Genomic DNA, 17,507 nt, shown 5'->3' with positions numbered 1-17,507 from the left:
TGCATCTCTCTCTCATTTTCATTCTCACTCCTTCTTTTTTCTTTTCTTTTTTCGATCTCCTGTCTGTCTTTCTCCCTTCTTTCTTTTTTATCACCTTCATCTCTAGCCTTTTTTCTTACTTTCTTACATGCTTGGTCAACTCGTTTTTCTGCACCTCTCTCTCTCTCTCTCTCTCTCTCTCTCTCTCTCTCTTCTTGTCTTACTCTGTTGCCCCTTCTCCCTCTTTCCCTTGTTTCTCTCCCCATTAGCAGGGCCCTCTGTTGCCAAAACAGCCTTGTCTTTTATTTCTCTTTCCCTCTTGCACTCAACTTGCCCTCGTTTCACCAAGGTGCATAGTTCTGCCCCCCTCCCTCTCCCTCCCTCTCCGCCAACACCACCAGCCAACACTCCCCCACTCTCCTCTAGCTCTCACTCCAGATCAGTATCAGAGTGTGTGGCTCTGTCTTGAAGTGATGCACGTCTTATCAACGCTCCCCTATCGTACCCGTAGTGACTCTCTTTACCTCAGTGAAATACTTCAAAGGGCCCACGACGGCTTGTCTCCTTGACCTGTTGTTCTTCCACTTTCATGCGTGAACTGTCCTCTTTACGAGATGTTCTTGTGAGAGTGAAAGCTTATCGCATCAGTGGCAAATGTATTATATGTCCATTGATTCAATGTATGGGAAATCAAATATGGGAATACAGTTTCCTACGCCGTGGATCTGGTCTTCCTATGCAATTTAAAGCTGGAATAGATAAATAGGACTTTAAAAAAAACATTTGGGTGTGTGTGTGGAGGGGTGTGGTGGGGGGGGGGGGGGGGGGGGGGTTGGGGGGGTTACACAGCACATGGATGGCTTTTACACAGTACATGGAGTTAGAAAAAAGCCTTGAGCACAAAATCAGCTCCAAAGGCTGTTTCTACTACATGACACAATCTAATTCAGTTAAAATATGGAACCACTGTTCAAACCACATGCACGCATTTGGCCTGCACTTCCAAAAATATGCCTAACCCCCCCCCAAACAGCTTACAGCTCTGAAAAAAGCTTTGGACATGAAACTGAGGGAGGGAAAAATAAGTGGAGCAGTCCACATCTGACCCAGCCACGTTGGACTGCATGCCTGGCTGATAGGACTTGGCTCCCTTCAGTGGGCTATCTGAGGGCAGTGTGTTTGTTTGGGACCCGTCTGGGTCTGGCCAGTCAGAAGCCATGAGCTCACGCCGCCCGCCACCCTAGGGTCGAGAGACTGTCCAGGACCCTAACCACTCCTCTCTTCTCCTCCCCCCTCTCTGTCTGTTTCTCCCTTTTTCTCCCCTCCACCTTTCCCCCCCCCCCCCTCTCTCTGTCTGTTGCTTTCTCTCTCTCTCAGACCCCACTTCACCTCCTTCCTCCCTCTATCTCTCACTTACACACAACTACACACTCACTTTTTTCTCTTCCCTTTTCTCTCCTCTCTGTCTGTTTATCTCTCTCTCTCTCTCTCTCTCTCTCTCTCTCTCTCTCTCTCTCTCTAACACACATGTACATACTCCCTCTCTTCCCTTCTCTTCTCTCCTCACTCACTCACTCACTCACTCACTCACACACACACACACACCACACACCACACACACACACACACACTTTCCCCGTGGTCACCTTGTGTTGTTGCATTCCTCACCTTGGCCAAGGTGCCATGTCACACTTCCTTGTGAGCAACAGGGAAAGGTTACAGAGTTGACCCTGCTCCAGAAACACACACACACACACACACACAGAGTGCTGTGGACTTGCTTCCCAACGTGGGCATATTGAGGTTATTTCCTTTCATGCCAAAAAGTTTTTTTTTCTTTAAAGATAATTTTCTTCACAGGATGTTATTTTGCATTTGCAGCAGTGAAACATCAGGAAAACAATAAACCGTTTTCACAAAATACCCCAAATTACAGTAGATATATATATTTAGGGGCTGAAATTACTATTATCTTCATGTTTTACTGAGTGACTTTTTGGCCACATTTTGCCACTGAATCAGTCTGGCAAGTCCTCCAGCCAAACTTCTTGTTGCAAAACTCCCTCTGCACCACTGTCTCTGCAGTCTCAAAATAAAAATCTAAGCTTCTGGGTTTCCGACTGCTTGTGTATGTTGAAGGTTCCAGTCCTGTCACATCATTAATGATGGTTTTCAGAAGAAGGTTAGGGATCTGACAGAGAGTATGTGTAATGCAAACTCTCTCTCTCTCTTTCCTCTCTCTCTCTTTCCTCTCTCTCTCACACTCTCTCTCTTTCTTTCTCTCTCCTCTCTCTCTCACGCGCTCTCTCTCTCTCACTCTCTCTCTCTCTCACGTGCGTGCGCTTCCCTACTGAGCTTGGTAATGGGCCCTGTACCCAAATATTCAATTTGCTGAAACTCAACCCCGCAAACAAAGCCGTGCTGACGGCTAACATGGTGAGCATCAGGGGAGTCTCCTAGCCAAAATCAACAGGCCTCTCGGGGCTATCTCACACACACGTGTGTGTGTAGAGAATGAGTCGCGGTGGGAGGGGTGGAATGAGGGGGTCAGAAAGGCCGGGCCAACGAGGGGTTAGCAGCGCGGGAGCTTGCCGTCTCTTCTCCCAGGGAAGGTGAGGAGAGGGAGAGAAGCCGAGCCAGCCGTTACTTCAACCAGATGTAGCGCAGCAGCAGGCAGAGAGAGAGAGAGATAGAGAGAGAGAGAGAGAGCGAGAGAGAGAGAGCTGCGCCTGGCCTCCTCACCACCGCCCTGCTCGACTGCCGGGGTTCAGCAGTTCAGCCGGGATTAGGCCTTCAAACGCCCGGGGGTCAGCTCCCCGGCAGCCAGACCTCGGACCAGTCAGCCTGTGTTTATCTCACCCCCCCCGTCCCCAACCACCACCATCACCCCCACCCTGCCCTGTCTGAACAAGACACAGCTGGAGGGGACAGAGAGCTGGCGAGGAGGAGGAGGAGGAGGAGAACAGGGGGTGGGGGTGGGAGAGGCGCTTATAGGCTACACACAGACAGGAAGTCGGCACGCTGCTCTTGGCCTGAGAAGTGCCAGAGCTCAAGCAGTTGGTTCTGGTTATGGCCAACAGACAGAAGCAGTGGACTGTTGTCAGCAGTGGCTGTAGTTTATTCCCTCGTTTGTAGTTGTGCACTTCAGAGTTGGCATTCATCATGTCACAACAGTTTTTTTTTTTTGCAGTTTCAAGACATTATGCCAACAAAGTCAGCTGAAATCCGGACCTACAGGATGTTCATTTGAACACTGTAAAACTAGCCCACTTGTCTCAGAGATGTGAAGGGCCCATACAAGTCCAAGTGTGTGATTGACATGGGAGCGGGGTTTTGGAATGCATGGTAGCCATGTTGATACTTTGTGACCTCAGCACTGACCTTTGACCCCCCCCCCCCCACACCCCTCCTCTCCCCCTCACCTTCTGACCCTCCTGCAGACCTGTTCTTGGAGTTTGTGGAGCAGCCGAGCAACATCACCCATATGCAGGGCCAGACGGCGACGCTCTACTGCAAGGTGGCGGGCAAGCCGTGGCCTTCCATCCGCTGGCTGAAGAACGACGCCCCCGTGGTGCAGGAACAGGGGCGCATCTCCATCCGCAAGACCGAGAGCGGCTCCAAGCTGCGCATCCAGGACCTGGACACCACCGACACGGGCTACTACCAGTGTGTGGCCACCAACACCCTCAAGGTCATCACCGCCACGGGAGTGCTCTACGTCCGACTCGGTAAGCAGACCTTCCCTCAAATGTGTGGAGAGTTGTTTTATGTGCTTCTCTGGGCTTTATTAGGATTTTCAGTAGATGGACTGATTCCATTTTATTATTGTTTGGGTTTTTGAGCCATTGAATCCATGGCATTGGGAGTACTGTGGGATTCAAATTTGAGATGAGATGAGTGATGTGTCTTTATTTTTATGTGTAACCACATCTTGGCATTCCTTAAAAACCAAAATAATGACATTACTGGTTAAAACTCATTTCAGTTTCTTGTTGGTGCATTCTAAAACATAGTGTTTGCTTCATAGTTAAGTATTTGGTTGCTGTATTTTTAGTCAAACTGGAGTGGTGGGACATTAACCTCCACTTATTGTTATCCCTGAGGAGACATGAGCTAACCGGCTCAAGTAGAAGACCACTGACTCCAGGCATTCTCTCTCTCTATCCAGACTGTTCTGCTGTGGCTTAAACAGCCATTTCTTTTGTGGAGAAACACTCTTTTTCTGCCCATCACGTTCATGGGCACAATCCATTTATTCTCAGTGTGCTGTTAAAAAAAAAAAAAAAAAAAAAACGACGGCGTATCCCTCATATTTTCTTTCCTGTCCGGCTATTTGAGGTTATTATGTGGCGAGCTTGCCGGTCTGCTGGAACTGAAGCCACACTGTTTCACGGGGGCTATATGCACAAAAACCTCCGCCTGGCATCCCCTCTAGATTTATTGGAGGGTACCCGTATAAATCTCTCCATTCTCCCGCAACGCAACTCAGGGGCACAGGCTACAAACTTTCTCAATGTTCCTTCTCAGAAACGTTGGTTCCTGGAAGGGGAAGAGAACGAAATTAAGTCAAACAAAACAACATTGTGCGCACACGGCCGAGAGGCTCAAGTCCCGTATTGGCCGTCGAGGACATCTGACAGGTTTAGTAGGATGTCACGGTGAAGGCATGGTGCGTTTCGTTTCCCCCCCCGCCTGAAAAGTCATCTTGATGTAATAATAGTAGGCCACTCTTAAGGATCCTGATGGAAGGTTTCGTTTGCCATCGAGTTTGATCCTGTGAAGGGGAGATAATATTCAGTCTCTCGGCGAAGTCAGGGTCGGGCCCTTTGACATGAGCCGTTTGTCATCAAATGTCTCAAATGAAGCGCACATCTTGTAACGATCGGTACTGCGGCGCGATTAATGCGAAAAGCATATGCAAGGTAATGAGCTTTTAGGCTGTGGAATGGAACATGAGGCAAGTCAGCCTTTTCAGAAGAGTTTTTTATTTTTATATAGAAAGCACACTTGAATCTATGAAATGCTCTGTCTTCTGGATGTGTTGACATTGTGCTGTCATCCAATTGCTGTCATATGATGGCAGGTCATGAAAGGTTAATGTGAACAATATTCTTAGTGTTGATAAATGAATAGGATATTGAAGACTGTGTGACATCATGGCAGTTATTCGGTGGTTGGTACAGAAATACTCACAGTCTCTATTTTCTTTTACAGGACAGTCTCCAACACCTGGCACAAATGACCCGTAAGACATTTCTTTTTTTATTTATTTTGTTATATAACAGCTGACCTTTCTTTCTTTCTTTCTTTCTTTCTTTCTTTCTTTCTTTCATTCTTTCATTCTTTCTCTTCTGGTCTTCCTTGACGAATCGTGCCACTGCACCCTGCCACTACCCTCCCGTAGTGAGCGATCCATGCCCACCACCGCTTTCCTCTTCCTCTGGCATGGTCAGCACAGAGGAAGAGGAGAATGGGTGTCTTCATCATGTCATGATGAAGCTGAATGGTTTTCTCCTTAGGGGATCTGAACAGCTGGTTCTAGCTGTTTAGTCAGAGATACAGACAGTCTAAAGGAATGCTGATTCATTGCTCTTTTCCTGTAGGTGACGTTATTGGTTTATCAGTGCGTCATCTGCAACAACTTAACTGGCTTAAAGCCTCGTCAATTTACACATGTGAGCTTAGCTCAAGGTTAGCACAGATAAAAGTAAAGTATAAAGTTGTTTATAGATGTGCCAGAACATTCACAACACAGCCAATTGAGAGAGTTCAAGGCCTATAATTACTTAATGACGACAAACATTAAGACATTACTTTGGAAACCAACAGAAAGGAAAATACCAAAGATTTTAGGATGTTAAACTGCAGTGGGGTAAAGGATCTCCTCGTCTCTTTGATAATCTCTTCGTAAACTTTGTCTTTGGCCAAACAGAAAGGAAAATACCAAAGATTTTAGGATGTTAACCTGCATTGGGTAAAGATTTAAGGATGTTAAACTGCATTGGGGTAAAGATTTTAGGATGTTAAACTGCTTTAGGGGTAAAGGTTCTCCTTGTCTCTTTGATAATCTCTTCTTAAGCTTTGTCTTTGTCTTTGTTTTGTTTTTCTCTCACCCTTAGTGGCTCTCAGGGTTGCTTAACATGCAGTCTCATCCTCTCGCTCCCAACTCCCAAATCCCCTCTTTCTCTTCGGCTCCTCTTGTCTGTGAGGAAATAAGCTGATGGGCCACTCTTCTTTCTCCTGCTCTCTCAACCATTCTGCTACTGCTAAATACTTGTTGCTCTTGGTCATGGAAATCTTAACAGAGGAAAGAGAGAGACAGAGACCGAGAGAGAGAGATAGAGAAAGAGAGAGACAGAGAGAGAGTGATGTAGAGATGGTGAAGGGGGAAAGAGAGCGAGAGAGATGCTCAGGAGAGAGAGCAAAGGATGGAAGGAGCGGGGTCACCAACATGGGGACAAGGACCTCTGTAGGTGCAGCCCCCGGTAGGGTAGACCTGTCTACGTTGTTTTGATTTGCCTGGGAACAAAAGCCCCATTCTGGCACAGGCTTGGGGCTTTTTTTTTTTTTCTCTCTTTTTTTTTTTTTTCTTTTTGCCTAATTTCCCAGCACAGCCCCGGAGAGCTGCTGGCAGTCACCCCCAGTTTAGGAACGACAGCGCGAGGCGGGGTCTGTAATTGTTCCTTCCCCCAAGTCAAAATAAATACTGCCATGTCTGACAGGGGCGTTCAGACTGACTAGCCACCCAGCCTTCTTGGATGGTGATGAAGAGAGGGAGCAGACTGATATTATAAGAGAGAAAGAGAGGGAGAGAGAGAGAGAGAGAGATTTTTGTGAAGGGCCTTTTTATAGACTTTGGACACACAAATCATTATCTGGAGGTTTCTTGCTAAGTGCTGGCGTTGCGCAGTGCAGCTCGTTGGGGTTTGCGGATGGTGGAACCCACAGTGATTTAATAGCGCCTCCCTGCCTGAAGCTTGAAACGGCCCCGATGCGATTCCTGCGCTTTGGTTCATTTTCAAATCGTTTTCCAGTTTGTGGAGGGATGTCTCAAGTTCCACTCGAGGATGGAGCCCAAAGGAGTCAGGATCAGTCTGTCTGTTTTTTTTTTTCACGGCCAGTTCGTAACAGAATAGTAAAAGTAAAAGCTTTGTGCTTTTATGTGGATTTCATGAGCTTAGGAAACTGGAACGATATTGGTATCTGAAGCAGTCTGTGAGGAAGATGCAGCGAGATTTACTGTGAAGTGTGTGTGTGTGTGTGTGTGTGTGTGTATGTGAGTGCATGTGCTTCTCTGAAGAAGTCCCAGACAGCCAGTGGTCACACGGTGTCCTGCAGTGGCGCGACCAGAGGGCGCCGTCCAGCGCTGGGCTAGCCCTTCCCTCACCCCCAGCGATAAGGCCTGAGAGGCCCGAGGTTGGCCAGTGTTAGGGACCGTCTGAGAGGGTGACTGACGGCCCCCTGATAGTGGGGTTTCCATGACGTCAGTCCCCCTGGGCGACCGGAGTCCTTAGACGGCCAGGTCACTCTGGGATTAGGCCTGCTGTCATAAATTCCTTGCTTTGAGGAATGCTTTTGTATATTTGAATGGCTTTTTTGGGTCTTTTATCTGTCTATCAGTGTCTTTGCCGTAGTTCTTTTACTCTAAGTGACTGTCCTTTTGTGTGTGTGTGCCCATGACTGTAAAAAACAATGGAAAGTCTGCGCTTAGTTAAAAGATTCAACCAAATATGGTGAATTCTGGGTGGAATTCTGTTTACCATGCATGTTCTGGCTCCAATTTAGTTAATTTGGCCAAATTTTGGTTTATTTTATTTAGAACACAAGTGCGTAACGCCATGCTGTCCATGTTTTCTACCGTCATTGGTGTGCACACATGAAAGGGAGAGCGTGATATGGACAAGAGTTTCAGATATACAACACAGTACAGTGCTTATAAACAGTGATCTTTCTTCTCCTGAGTTGTCCATGAATCCCATCTCTCCCAAAACAAAAAGACCCCATCATTGATCTGAACATTTGGCATCCCAGTGCTGTTATGAGTTAATGATCGCCATCTAGTGGCTAATCTTATGAAACACAGAACTTGTAATTTCAGAGCACTCCATGAAAAGAGGAGTAGACCATCAATCATAAACTTCTACCCTGGTGGAGGTTATATATAAGCTAAGAACCTAATCTGAATTGTGCCTTTACTTCTTCACTGGTGTTTTCAGCCGCTAATTACAGCCCAAGTGGGATGCCAGACTACCGTCCCTGACTTCCTTTAGTATACGTGCCGTATGCCAAATCTCTCCCATGCGACCTCTGATTTAAGTGCATCGTTTTGGAAGCCAAGTCATTTTATCTGTCAACTCGCCCATGTGTAGAATGATGTGTTGTCACACTTGTTTTTGTAAGCACGTTTAATTTCCCTCAGAAGAGCAAGCACTGTTTTAAGTGTACTTTTTTTGCTCATGATTCCTTCAGATTCCTTTCCTTTTAATGTGAACTTTTCTACCCACCTTGCCAAGGCCCTGTGATCTTTATTGAGCTTCCCAGCAATTAGCCTAGCTTGTTAGTGCAGACTTTAACTGGTCTCTCCCCCTTGCGCTCTCCCTTTGGCTGAAAGCGTTAAAAAGCTCTGAGGAGGAAATATCTCACCAAGCTCTCAAAGACTGGGAACTTTTACAATATGGCCCCCACCCTCCCCCGAAAACCCTTGGCACAAAGATCTATAGCTTGTCAGAAATATTCTTATTTACACGTTCGCGGTTGAAACTGAAACCACTTTCAGGGTGTGCATAGATGGACCGTTTGGTGTGAGTGCGTATTTGGTTTGGGGCTATACTGCAGCACATATCATAAATCTTTTGGACAGGCTACTCGTGATCTAATTAAGGCTTATCTGAATATTTTGGGGTGCATTTTACCATGTTGTGTTGCTCAACATACTCAACCAACACAGAGCTTGAGGGAAGGGGACCTGTGTTGTGTTTGCTCAACAACAAATTTTAATGGAACAAATCCATCTGCAAAATGTCAAAGCCTTACTATACGGTTGACAGTTTGTTCAATGGGGACCTTCTAAAATTGAACGCACAGATGTTTTCTCTGTCATTTCCCTCTCTTTCTCTTTCTTACTCTTTTTTTTGTGAACAGACAAAAAATGTTGTCATATTGTTTCCAACATCTTCATCAGTAATTCTATTACTGCAAAACATCTGTGCTGGAACAAAATGTCTGCTCAAACCTTGAAGAAAGCAAATCAAGAGGGGGGTGTCATGAAGGAAAATGGTTGGAATAAAAACTGCTCTTTGGTTGCTTGTTTCGAGAGAATAGTGTTTTGGCTTTGCAGGTAGAGTGCACCTTGGGCCGCTTTGCCCCCTTGACATAACCTGCTTCCCTGGAATCCTGAGGCATACAAATAGCCCACTGTTTCACTGGCCACTCACATCTATGCTGAGATCTCTAAATTCTTCTGCTCCTGGGTAGTCTGTGCCAGATCTATGTCAAATAGCCTTTGTTCGAGAAGTCTTTAGGTCAGGATGAAAAAGTTTTCCCTGGCCGTGCACAGCTGGGTATTCTGAATTTGAAAAAGATTGTTTGGCTCCTGACTTCAGAGGCTCAAATATGTCAATGTGATAGTTAAGTTATATATGTTTTAAAGTAAACACATGCTTACATGCAGTAAGAGGTGTCAAAAATTGACTGTATATAATCTAACTCATATTACACAAACACCATGTAAAGCCAGTTTTCTTTTTGTGTTCTGTACAGAATTAGCCGAGACCATGATTATATTCACGAAAACAGGCAGCAGAACAAAGGCTGTTTGGATGTCACAAGAATCTGTGCCTTTTGTGCCGCTCCGAAACCGCACTGTCTCTCCAGGCTTTGAAGCAGCCCAATCCCAGACCTCCATTACAAAAATATAGGCCACAGACTGCATACTCTATGCAATGGGAAGGATAATCAGTGGTTTAAGCAGCGTAGCATCGCAAGCTCAGAGACTATTTGGCATGTCAGGGCCACATTAAGGCATAGCTGAGAGAGAGAGTGAGTAGACTTGAAGTTTACGTCTGGGAGATCTGCCTAAAACATGTTTAATTTTATTTATTTATTTATTTATTTATTTATTTATTTGTTTAATTTATTGTAAAAAAATATTGAACCCTGTGAGACAAAACATAAATTGTTACCAAACGGCTAATCACAAATTCACATCCACACGTAATGCTGGTTAATCAAGGGGGGGTGGAAGTTGGCGGTAAATTGTGATTAACTGCAATGGGAAGTTTATTTCTTAGAGCACGCTCCAAGCTTCTAATGAGAGTATAACTGTAATTGTTCAAATGATGGTGGCTCTAGCAATTGTATGTCCTCACTGTTTGTAGACTTTTCACACTGTCCAAAAACCAAAACTAAAAGAAAGGGAGAGTTTAAGATGAATGGCATATACCATCACATTAAACTTTACCATTATTGAATTTCATTTATATGCATTATATACATTGAAGCCTTTTTGGGGTTTTCTGGAGCCAAGAGGAAGTAGAAAATAAATCTAATTCTTGTTCAAACCCTAAAGTCTTCAAATGTGATCTGGGAAGAAGGAAAAAATCCCTGCAGTCAATTCAAAACTGCAGCGAAATTGTAACCATATGTGATACTGATGCTGAAAGGACTGGAGGCTTTTGGGCATTGACAGTTCAGCTGGCAGGGAGCCACGTTGGGGCTTGAAGAGAATGAGAAATGAATAGTGAAAAATTCCTTTCCAGAGCAGTTATGCTACAATTCTCCACACTGTATCCATTCACAAGAGTCGTGGTGCGGGGAATTGGAATCGAAAAGGGAACGGCGGAGTTATCATAATATTTTCGAACATGCAGTGCAAATGTGGACCTTTGTGGACATTTTCTTTAAAAGATTCTAAGAACCACCCCTTTCCTCCTTAAAAAAAAAGGTTCCTTACGAGGAAAGCATGGAACTTGCACTGTGCCTGATTAGAAGAACAGCCTGCGGCTCACACCACACAGCTGAACAGAGTTTAGACCCGGAGTTCTCCAGACCCAGAATGGTTCTGATCAGGTCATTTAATATGCACAGAGAGCAAAAAGAGAGGAGACGTACCCCTCACCTTCTTCTCACACACACACACACACACACACACACACACACACACACACACACACACACACACACACACACACACACACACACACACACACACACACACACACACACACACACACGTGTGCACTCTCTCACACACAGGCACACACTCACATCTCCACCTACCATGTCAGAAAGTGTCCTTGCTTATTGTCATCTCTCTTTCTCTCCCTCTGTCTTTTCTCTCCCTCCCTCGCCCACCCCCTCTCTCTTTGTTTCTGTCCACACCTAATCTTGGTTCAAATCGACACTTTCATTTCCTATCACACTGAGAGAACTGTGGGGCATGTCTCGTTTGATGTGCGCTACCCCACTGCTTCAAGTCAATGGGAAGGTCGCTCAGCCCTTCTCTCTGCCAAGGTTAGGAAGTTTGGGGAGTTATATGTTTAACCTTTTTTTGATTCCTTTTTTTTGTCTTTGAGGTGTTCATCTTGAACATAAACCAGGCAGGATGTTGAGACAAAACAGCCCATTCTTTTCTTTTTAACAGAACATGTGTCTACCCACAAACACATGCATACAGTTCATACAAAGACCTTGGAGCGTGTCTGTGATATATTAGCTCTGATGGTCTATATAACTGAGAAGGGAAACTGTCATACCATGAACTCCTCTACAGACACACTGTAAGGTATCTACACAAAGATAGAGATAGAGAGAGAAAGATACATTCTTTATTGATCCCGAGGTAAATTTAGACGTGCACAAAACAACAAAACACACAAGAATGATGAATATATATATATATATACAATAGTGAAGAGATAGTCTATCCAACAGAGTCACTACAAAGACCGGTCACTATGATGGAGTATTTGTTGATGGAGGCAGTGCAAATAGTGATAGCCACAAAAGAAAAACTATGCAAGAATAATAATTACTGTATACGCTATGAAATACAAATCAGCAATAATTATAAACAAACACTACATATGGATGTAGTATACATGAACGAGGACAATCTATTTCCTGATACTGTAAACAACCCTGTCACACCGTATCCTGCTGATTTGTCAAAATGTGCCTTTTCATCCCTAGTGTGCTGGTATCAGTGGAGATAGCGATCTAGCGCACACAATTTCCTCCTCGGCCTTTTCCGGATGTCCTCACTTGGTATTTGACTGTGGTTTTAGAGTGCAACAAGGCCGTCTTAGAGGGGAGCGTACACACAGGCTCTCCGAAGGTACGGCGAAACTATTTCTCTTCCTCAGGAGATTCCAGCCCGCAAACCTCAGTCCACACTGACCTCATCGCTCCACCATTTTGTCCGCTCGCTTTCAGTGCCCTCCTCACAGTTTTTATAATGTTCCTTATTCATACGCAATTATGAAATAGTCATAAAAATAAATTACGCCACTTATACAACTGTGTATAATGCTAAAATGTGCTCTCCAAAAGTGTTCACAGAAGCTATTTCCAAGTGAAATTAATTTCTTTCAAATTTTCAACATCAGAATGTCAGATGTGGATAGACTTTGTGTGGGAAGCGTGAGACGGTCATCTTGAGACATGGTATTGAATCCGTGTGGTCTCCCTCCCTCCCTCCTCCTCCTCCTCCTCCTCCTCCTCTTCCTCTTTCTCTCTCTCTTTCTCTCTCTCTCGCTCTCCTTTTCTCTCTCTTCCTCCTCTCTCTCTCTCGACGTTACTGAGGCTCGTCTCCCAGGGCCTGTGGCCGGCCTGGTGGTCAGCTGGGACTCGGCCAGGCCGGTGGCCGGGAGTGTTGAGCTCTGGTTCTTGTGAAGGGCTCGGGTTGTGTGTGTGTGGACGTAAATTATAGCCCTGCTCATACCTCTTCATGTTGGCCTCTGGTGGAAGGCAGACAAGGGATAGCCTCCTGCTCAAGCTGAAGGCCATGAGGCTACTCACTTAAACTCTGTTTTTTTTTTCATGGACATTGTATCCCTACAAAGACACTTTATAGACATATTCTGAATAAACCTACAGATAAGTGACCTTTAGTAGCCTATTAAAATTTACATTTTATTCTGCAGAGGCAATATACAGACTAAACCAAATCCAATGCATGCAGGAGACTCACTGTGCCTTGTATGGCCTATTCAGCACAAACAGTACTTTTCCTTGAATTCTCCAACAACTGCGGCATACGGTCATAAACAATTAGCACTATTTATAAGGAAAACAAACTGTTTCCCCACTTTTTGCGTTTGACATTCGTCCAATGTTTACCTCAACTTTTCCTTGCACCTACGCCATATGCCACTGCAGAGTGAGTGATAATGAGTTAATAGGCCTCTTACTCAATAACTGGCTCACCATGTTTTGAGTGCCTTTTTGGCCTGGAGCCTGTGCCTCTCCATATCATTTCAGATTTGGTTCCTTTGGACAGTGCAGATGGGCCGGTGGTAGTGTAGTGTAGTAAGGTCAGCTAGCATGCAGTAGCCAGTAGCAGCAGCACTTTACTCTCTGTTCTGAGTTTCTCTGAGGAGACGGGGCCCTAGTAACTGACGCCTGCAAGTCGCTTTGGATAAAACCGTCTGCAAAATGAATAGCTAACAATAAGGTTAATAGATGGAACATTTGACTAGTATCTTGTCTGGTTTAGTGCTTGAGAGCTAAACCTCTGCTGCAGTCCTCAACTGACCTTCTGGTGACATTTGTAGTGTTGGAACATGTGTTAATTATACTCTGTGTGTGTATGTGTGTGGTGTTCGTGCACATATATGTGTGTGTGTGTGTGTGTGTGTGCGTCTATATCTAAATATATGTCTGTGCGTGTGTATGTTTTCTCCACTTTGTCACGTCGACAGCATTGTCAGGGGCACGGCAGTGGCGGCACTCTCTTTTTAACGAGCTGTCTAATTAAAATACCATCCCTGTGCCAACGCTGTGACTGACTCCTGGTGGAGGTGTCCAGTTACGGGCAGAGTTGCTTGTGTTTTCCCATCAGGCATTGGGAATGCGGCCCATCTCTCCCTCGACAGGGGAAAAGGCCGAAGGTTTTCATTACCGCGGCGATCGTGTCTGGGATGCCACTGAACAGCCAGTTGCTTTGAATTGGGCGTTTTTTTTGGATGCGGCAAGCTGGGAATTGTCTGGTAGTTGAATATGGCAGCGTCCTGACAGCTCTCTCACTTTGCTTTGGACCCGGTGTGGATCAAGAATGCTTGGTTTGTAATCTAAGGTTCAGGCAGGGAAAATGGTCCTGGCTGGAGGGGGTGTGTTGGAGGGGGGTTGAGATGGAGAGATGAGATAAAGCCTTATGTTAAAGTCTTTGGGGGAAACAACTGTGATTGTAGGAATGTCTTATTTCCTCCTGTCTGAGGATATAAGACATTCTCACACCCCCTCACTCACTAACACACACACACACACACACACACACTCAAGTCGCTGTTTTTCTGGGCATGCTTTGCACTTATTACCAAATGTGAGGTCTTTCAATGTACAGTTGGCTCAACTTTACACAACTTAATTGACTTATCAACTTTATTGAATATTTTTCCTTTCAGCAGACTAAGGATGTTCCTCTCTGATTCTGTGCTTCGCTGTAATCTCTCACTGTGCTCTCTGTAATCTCTAGCCATCTGTTATCAGTGTACTGTGTGCTAGTAGAAGGAATCACCGACTTTGGTTCCAAGCTTTGTTTAAAAACAGATTTGTAAAAAAAACATATTTACCTTTGGAAGATTCATGGCTTTATTTGTGTTTTGACAGGAACCAGGAGAAGGGCTTTTGCCAGCCGTACCGTGGCATCGCCTGTGCCCGCTTCATCGGCAACCGCAGCATCTACGTGGAGTCCCTTCAGATGCAGGGTGAGAGTGAGAACCGCATCACCGGTGAGTGACAGAGCAGCCACACATGGTGCACCACATGTTTATTAAACACGGTTATTGCCCAGGAGTTATGTCGCACCATGTGATCACCAGATTGTATCCATTAATCGTCTTCTGTCTGTGAGAATAATGTGACTGTTTGTTGACTTTTTTTAGAGACAAGGTTGTCCTGCTATTTCCCATTTGTTGTTTTTCATTTCATGTTTGTGGTAGTATGGTCATTATCTGTGTATGTATGATCATTGATATACCTCCTGGATCGAATTTTCCTTTTTGTTCCACTGTTCAAAAGTTGGCCCCTCTTTTAGCTGCTATTGCACAACACGTAAAATGTTATCTATTATGTGGCCGAATCGCAGCCATTTTGTGTCCGTTTGCTATTCGTGTGGTTCACATGTGTTGAGGAGTGCGTGCTTATGTAAGCCCATATGTGATGGTGAGAGAGTGTCGTCTTCGTCTGGAATCCGAGCTGGCGGCTGGCTGATGTTTTTATCAGACCGCCCTCCCGTGACCTCCTGTCAGCATGCTCTCATCAGACAGACTCCTGTGGCATTTACAAGCTCCTGCTCCGCACTCGGACCTCGTCGGCTTTTTAACACAAAGCTCTGTCTCACGGACACGGACAGTCAGCGATGCTACAGAAACACTCTATCCAAGTCTCTCTCCGTGCTGTCGTTGCTTTCGGAATTGTTTAAAAAAAACTGCCCAGGAGAACATGAGGGAGTTATTATTTACTTAAGCACTGTATAGAATTAGATGCCGTTCATTTAAAAAATATGTAATGTATCTAATAGATTTGGCAGAAGATTTTTTCCAGATTTTTTCGCTCGAGGGCCAAGCGTCATTTGCATGTTTTTCCTTCGCTAGTTGTGGGCCAAGTTGGGATTGAATTACTAAATGCAACTTGAAAGCACAGGAATAGGGCAGAAACACAATGTTTAAGCAGTATAATCTCATCATAGGAGCTCAGACAAAAGTGAACCATAATGGTTGTCAGAAAACATTATTTTGGACAGACCGTCAGTCAGGAGTCTCTTTCTTTTTTCCGTCGTTGATGTCATATTTGGCCCAATCTCCCTCAGGAAATTGAGTTCACTCAATTTCATTATCGTTATAGATATTTAATTACTCTGAAGAGGAGACTACGTTGTCCTTTCTACCTTTGGATGGAAAAAGGCCCTAAATAGAAAAGGCTTGTGTTTGTCAAGTCTTTTCTTCGACTGGCTTGCAGTCAGCTAAATATTTGAAGTTGTTAAGGAGATGTATTCATGGGTGTACTTGTGAGTGTATTCTAATGACTATTTGACTAATGATTGTGTTATACAAAATAGTGGAAAAAGTTGCTAATTGTTGAAAAGTATTAATATTTCAACCTCTCTTGTCTATTTTTTCTCTCTTATGTTCATCTTTTTCTTTTTCCTCTACTTCTTTCTGTCTGTCTCTCTTTCTCTCTCTCATATCCCTCCATCTCTCTCACCCCCCCCCCCCCCTCTCTCACACACACACACACACGCTGTGTGCTGCAGCTGCCTTCACCATGATCGGCACATCCACGCAGCTCTCGGACCAGTGCTCCCAGTTCGCCATCCCCTCCTTCTGCCACCAGGTGTTCCCGCTGTGCGACGAGGGGGGGCGTGGAGCGCCCCGCCGCCGCCAGCTGTGCCGTGACGAGTGCGAGGCGCTGGAGAACGACCTGTGCAACTTCGAGTACACGGTGGCGCGCTCCAACCCGCACCTGCTCATGCAGCTGGAGCTGCCCAACTGCCAGCTGCTGCCACACCCCGGCTCACCCGATGCTGCCAACTGCATGCGCATCGGGGTGCCCACCGACCGCCTGGGTACATGTAGGTGGAAAACACGCACACGCACACACACACACACACACACACAGTAGTGTAAGGATAGTAGGGTAGCGTTGGGCAGGAAAAATCTATAGATTCAACCCAGGAGTCACCATTTTGACTAGGAGCAATCTCAGGGCTGCTGTTGTTGGGTGTGACTGATTACCACTGTAAAATCACATTATGAACACATGGTTAGAGACCACCTGCAATGCTTTCATGGACCATGAGTGGGCTGTGAACTATCAGTTGAAAAACCCTGTTGTAGATTATTCCAAAGCTAGGTCCTGAAGCTGGATGTCACGGTAAAAGAGAGGGGTTGTGAAAAAGCCAACTGGGAATATGTAGATGGAACCCACTGGAGATAGATATGCTTGGTCTGCCATTGGCACAGAGTACATAGAGATCCAGAAACCAAGGGGGAAGGGTCGGGGAGAGGGAGTGGGAGTGGGTGAGATGAAAGATGGGAACATGGAGATAACACCAGCTCTGTCCTATGCTAAATGGATGCCTGAGTCAGCTATGGTATGGAAGATGTAGAAGAATTCCGTAGACAAATGCATAGAGACGAAGCGGAATGTCGGGGAGGGTGGTATGTACTAGAGATGGAGTACAGGGATGATTATCCCAAAAAAGGGTGGGGATGGATGGATGGGTGCATTCTGTCTGGGAACATGTAGGTGGTATCCAGAGACTGTGCCAAAAAGAGGGTTGGCAGGGTGGATGGGTTGGTATGGCGCCA

General features: G+C 45.4%; 1 protein-coding gene across 3 annotated transcripts in view; it reads left to right on the top strand.

Annotated features, from left to right (window-relative positions):
- ror2 (receptor tyrosine kinase-like orphan receptor 2) overlaps positions 1-17,507 on the top strand; it is a 70,933-nt gene that overhangs the window by 49,224 nt on the left and 4,202 nt on the right. For all 3 annotated transcript variants that reach the window (XM_042058915.1, XM_042058916.1, XM_042058914.1), the window contains exons 3-6: positions 3,420-3,707; positions 5,194-5,224; positions 14,806-14,927; positions 16,451-16,768. In XM_042058915.1, the coding sequence (XP_041914849.1) occupies positions 3,420-3,707; positions 5,194-5,224; positions 14,806-14,927; positions 16,451-16,768 (759 nt within the window). The remainder of the gene's footprint in view (positions 1-3,419; positions 3,708-5,193; positions 5,225-14,805; positions 14,928-16,450; positions 16,769-17,507) is intronic.

The sequence above is a fragment of the Alosa sapidissima genome, chromosome 13, assembly GCF_018492685.1.
Source record: "Alosa sapidissima isolate fAloSap1 chromosome 13, fAloSap1.pri, whole genome shotgun sequence".
NCBI lineage: Eukaryota > Metazoa > Chordata > Actinopteri > Clupeiformes > Clupeidae > Alosa > Alosa sapidissima.
Note: the sequence above shows the minus strand (reverse complement) of the source record. Positions and strands in the feature narration are given on the sequence as shown.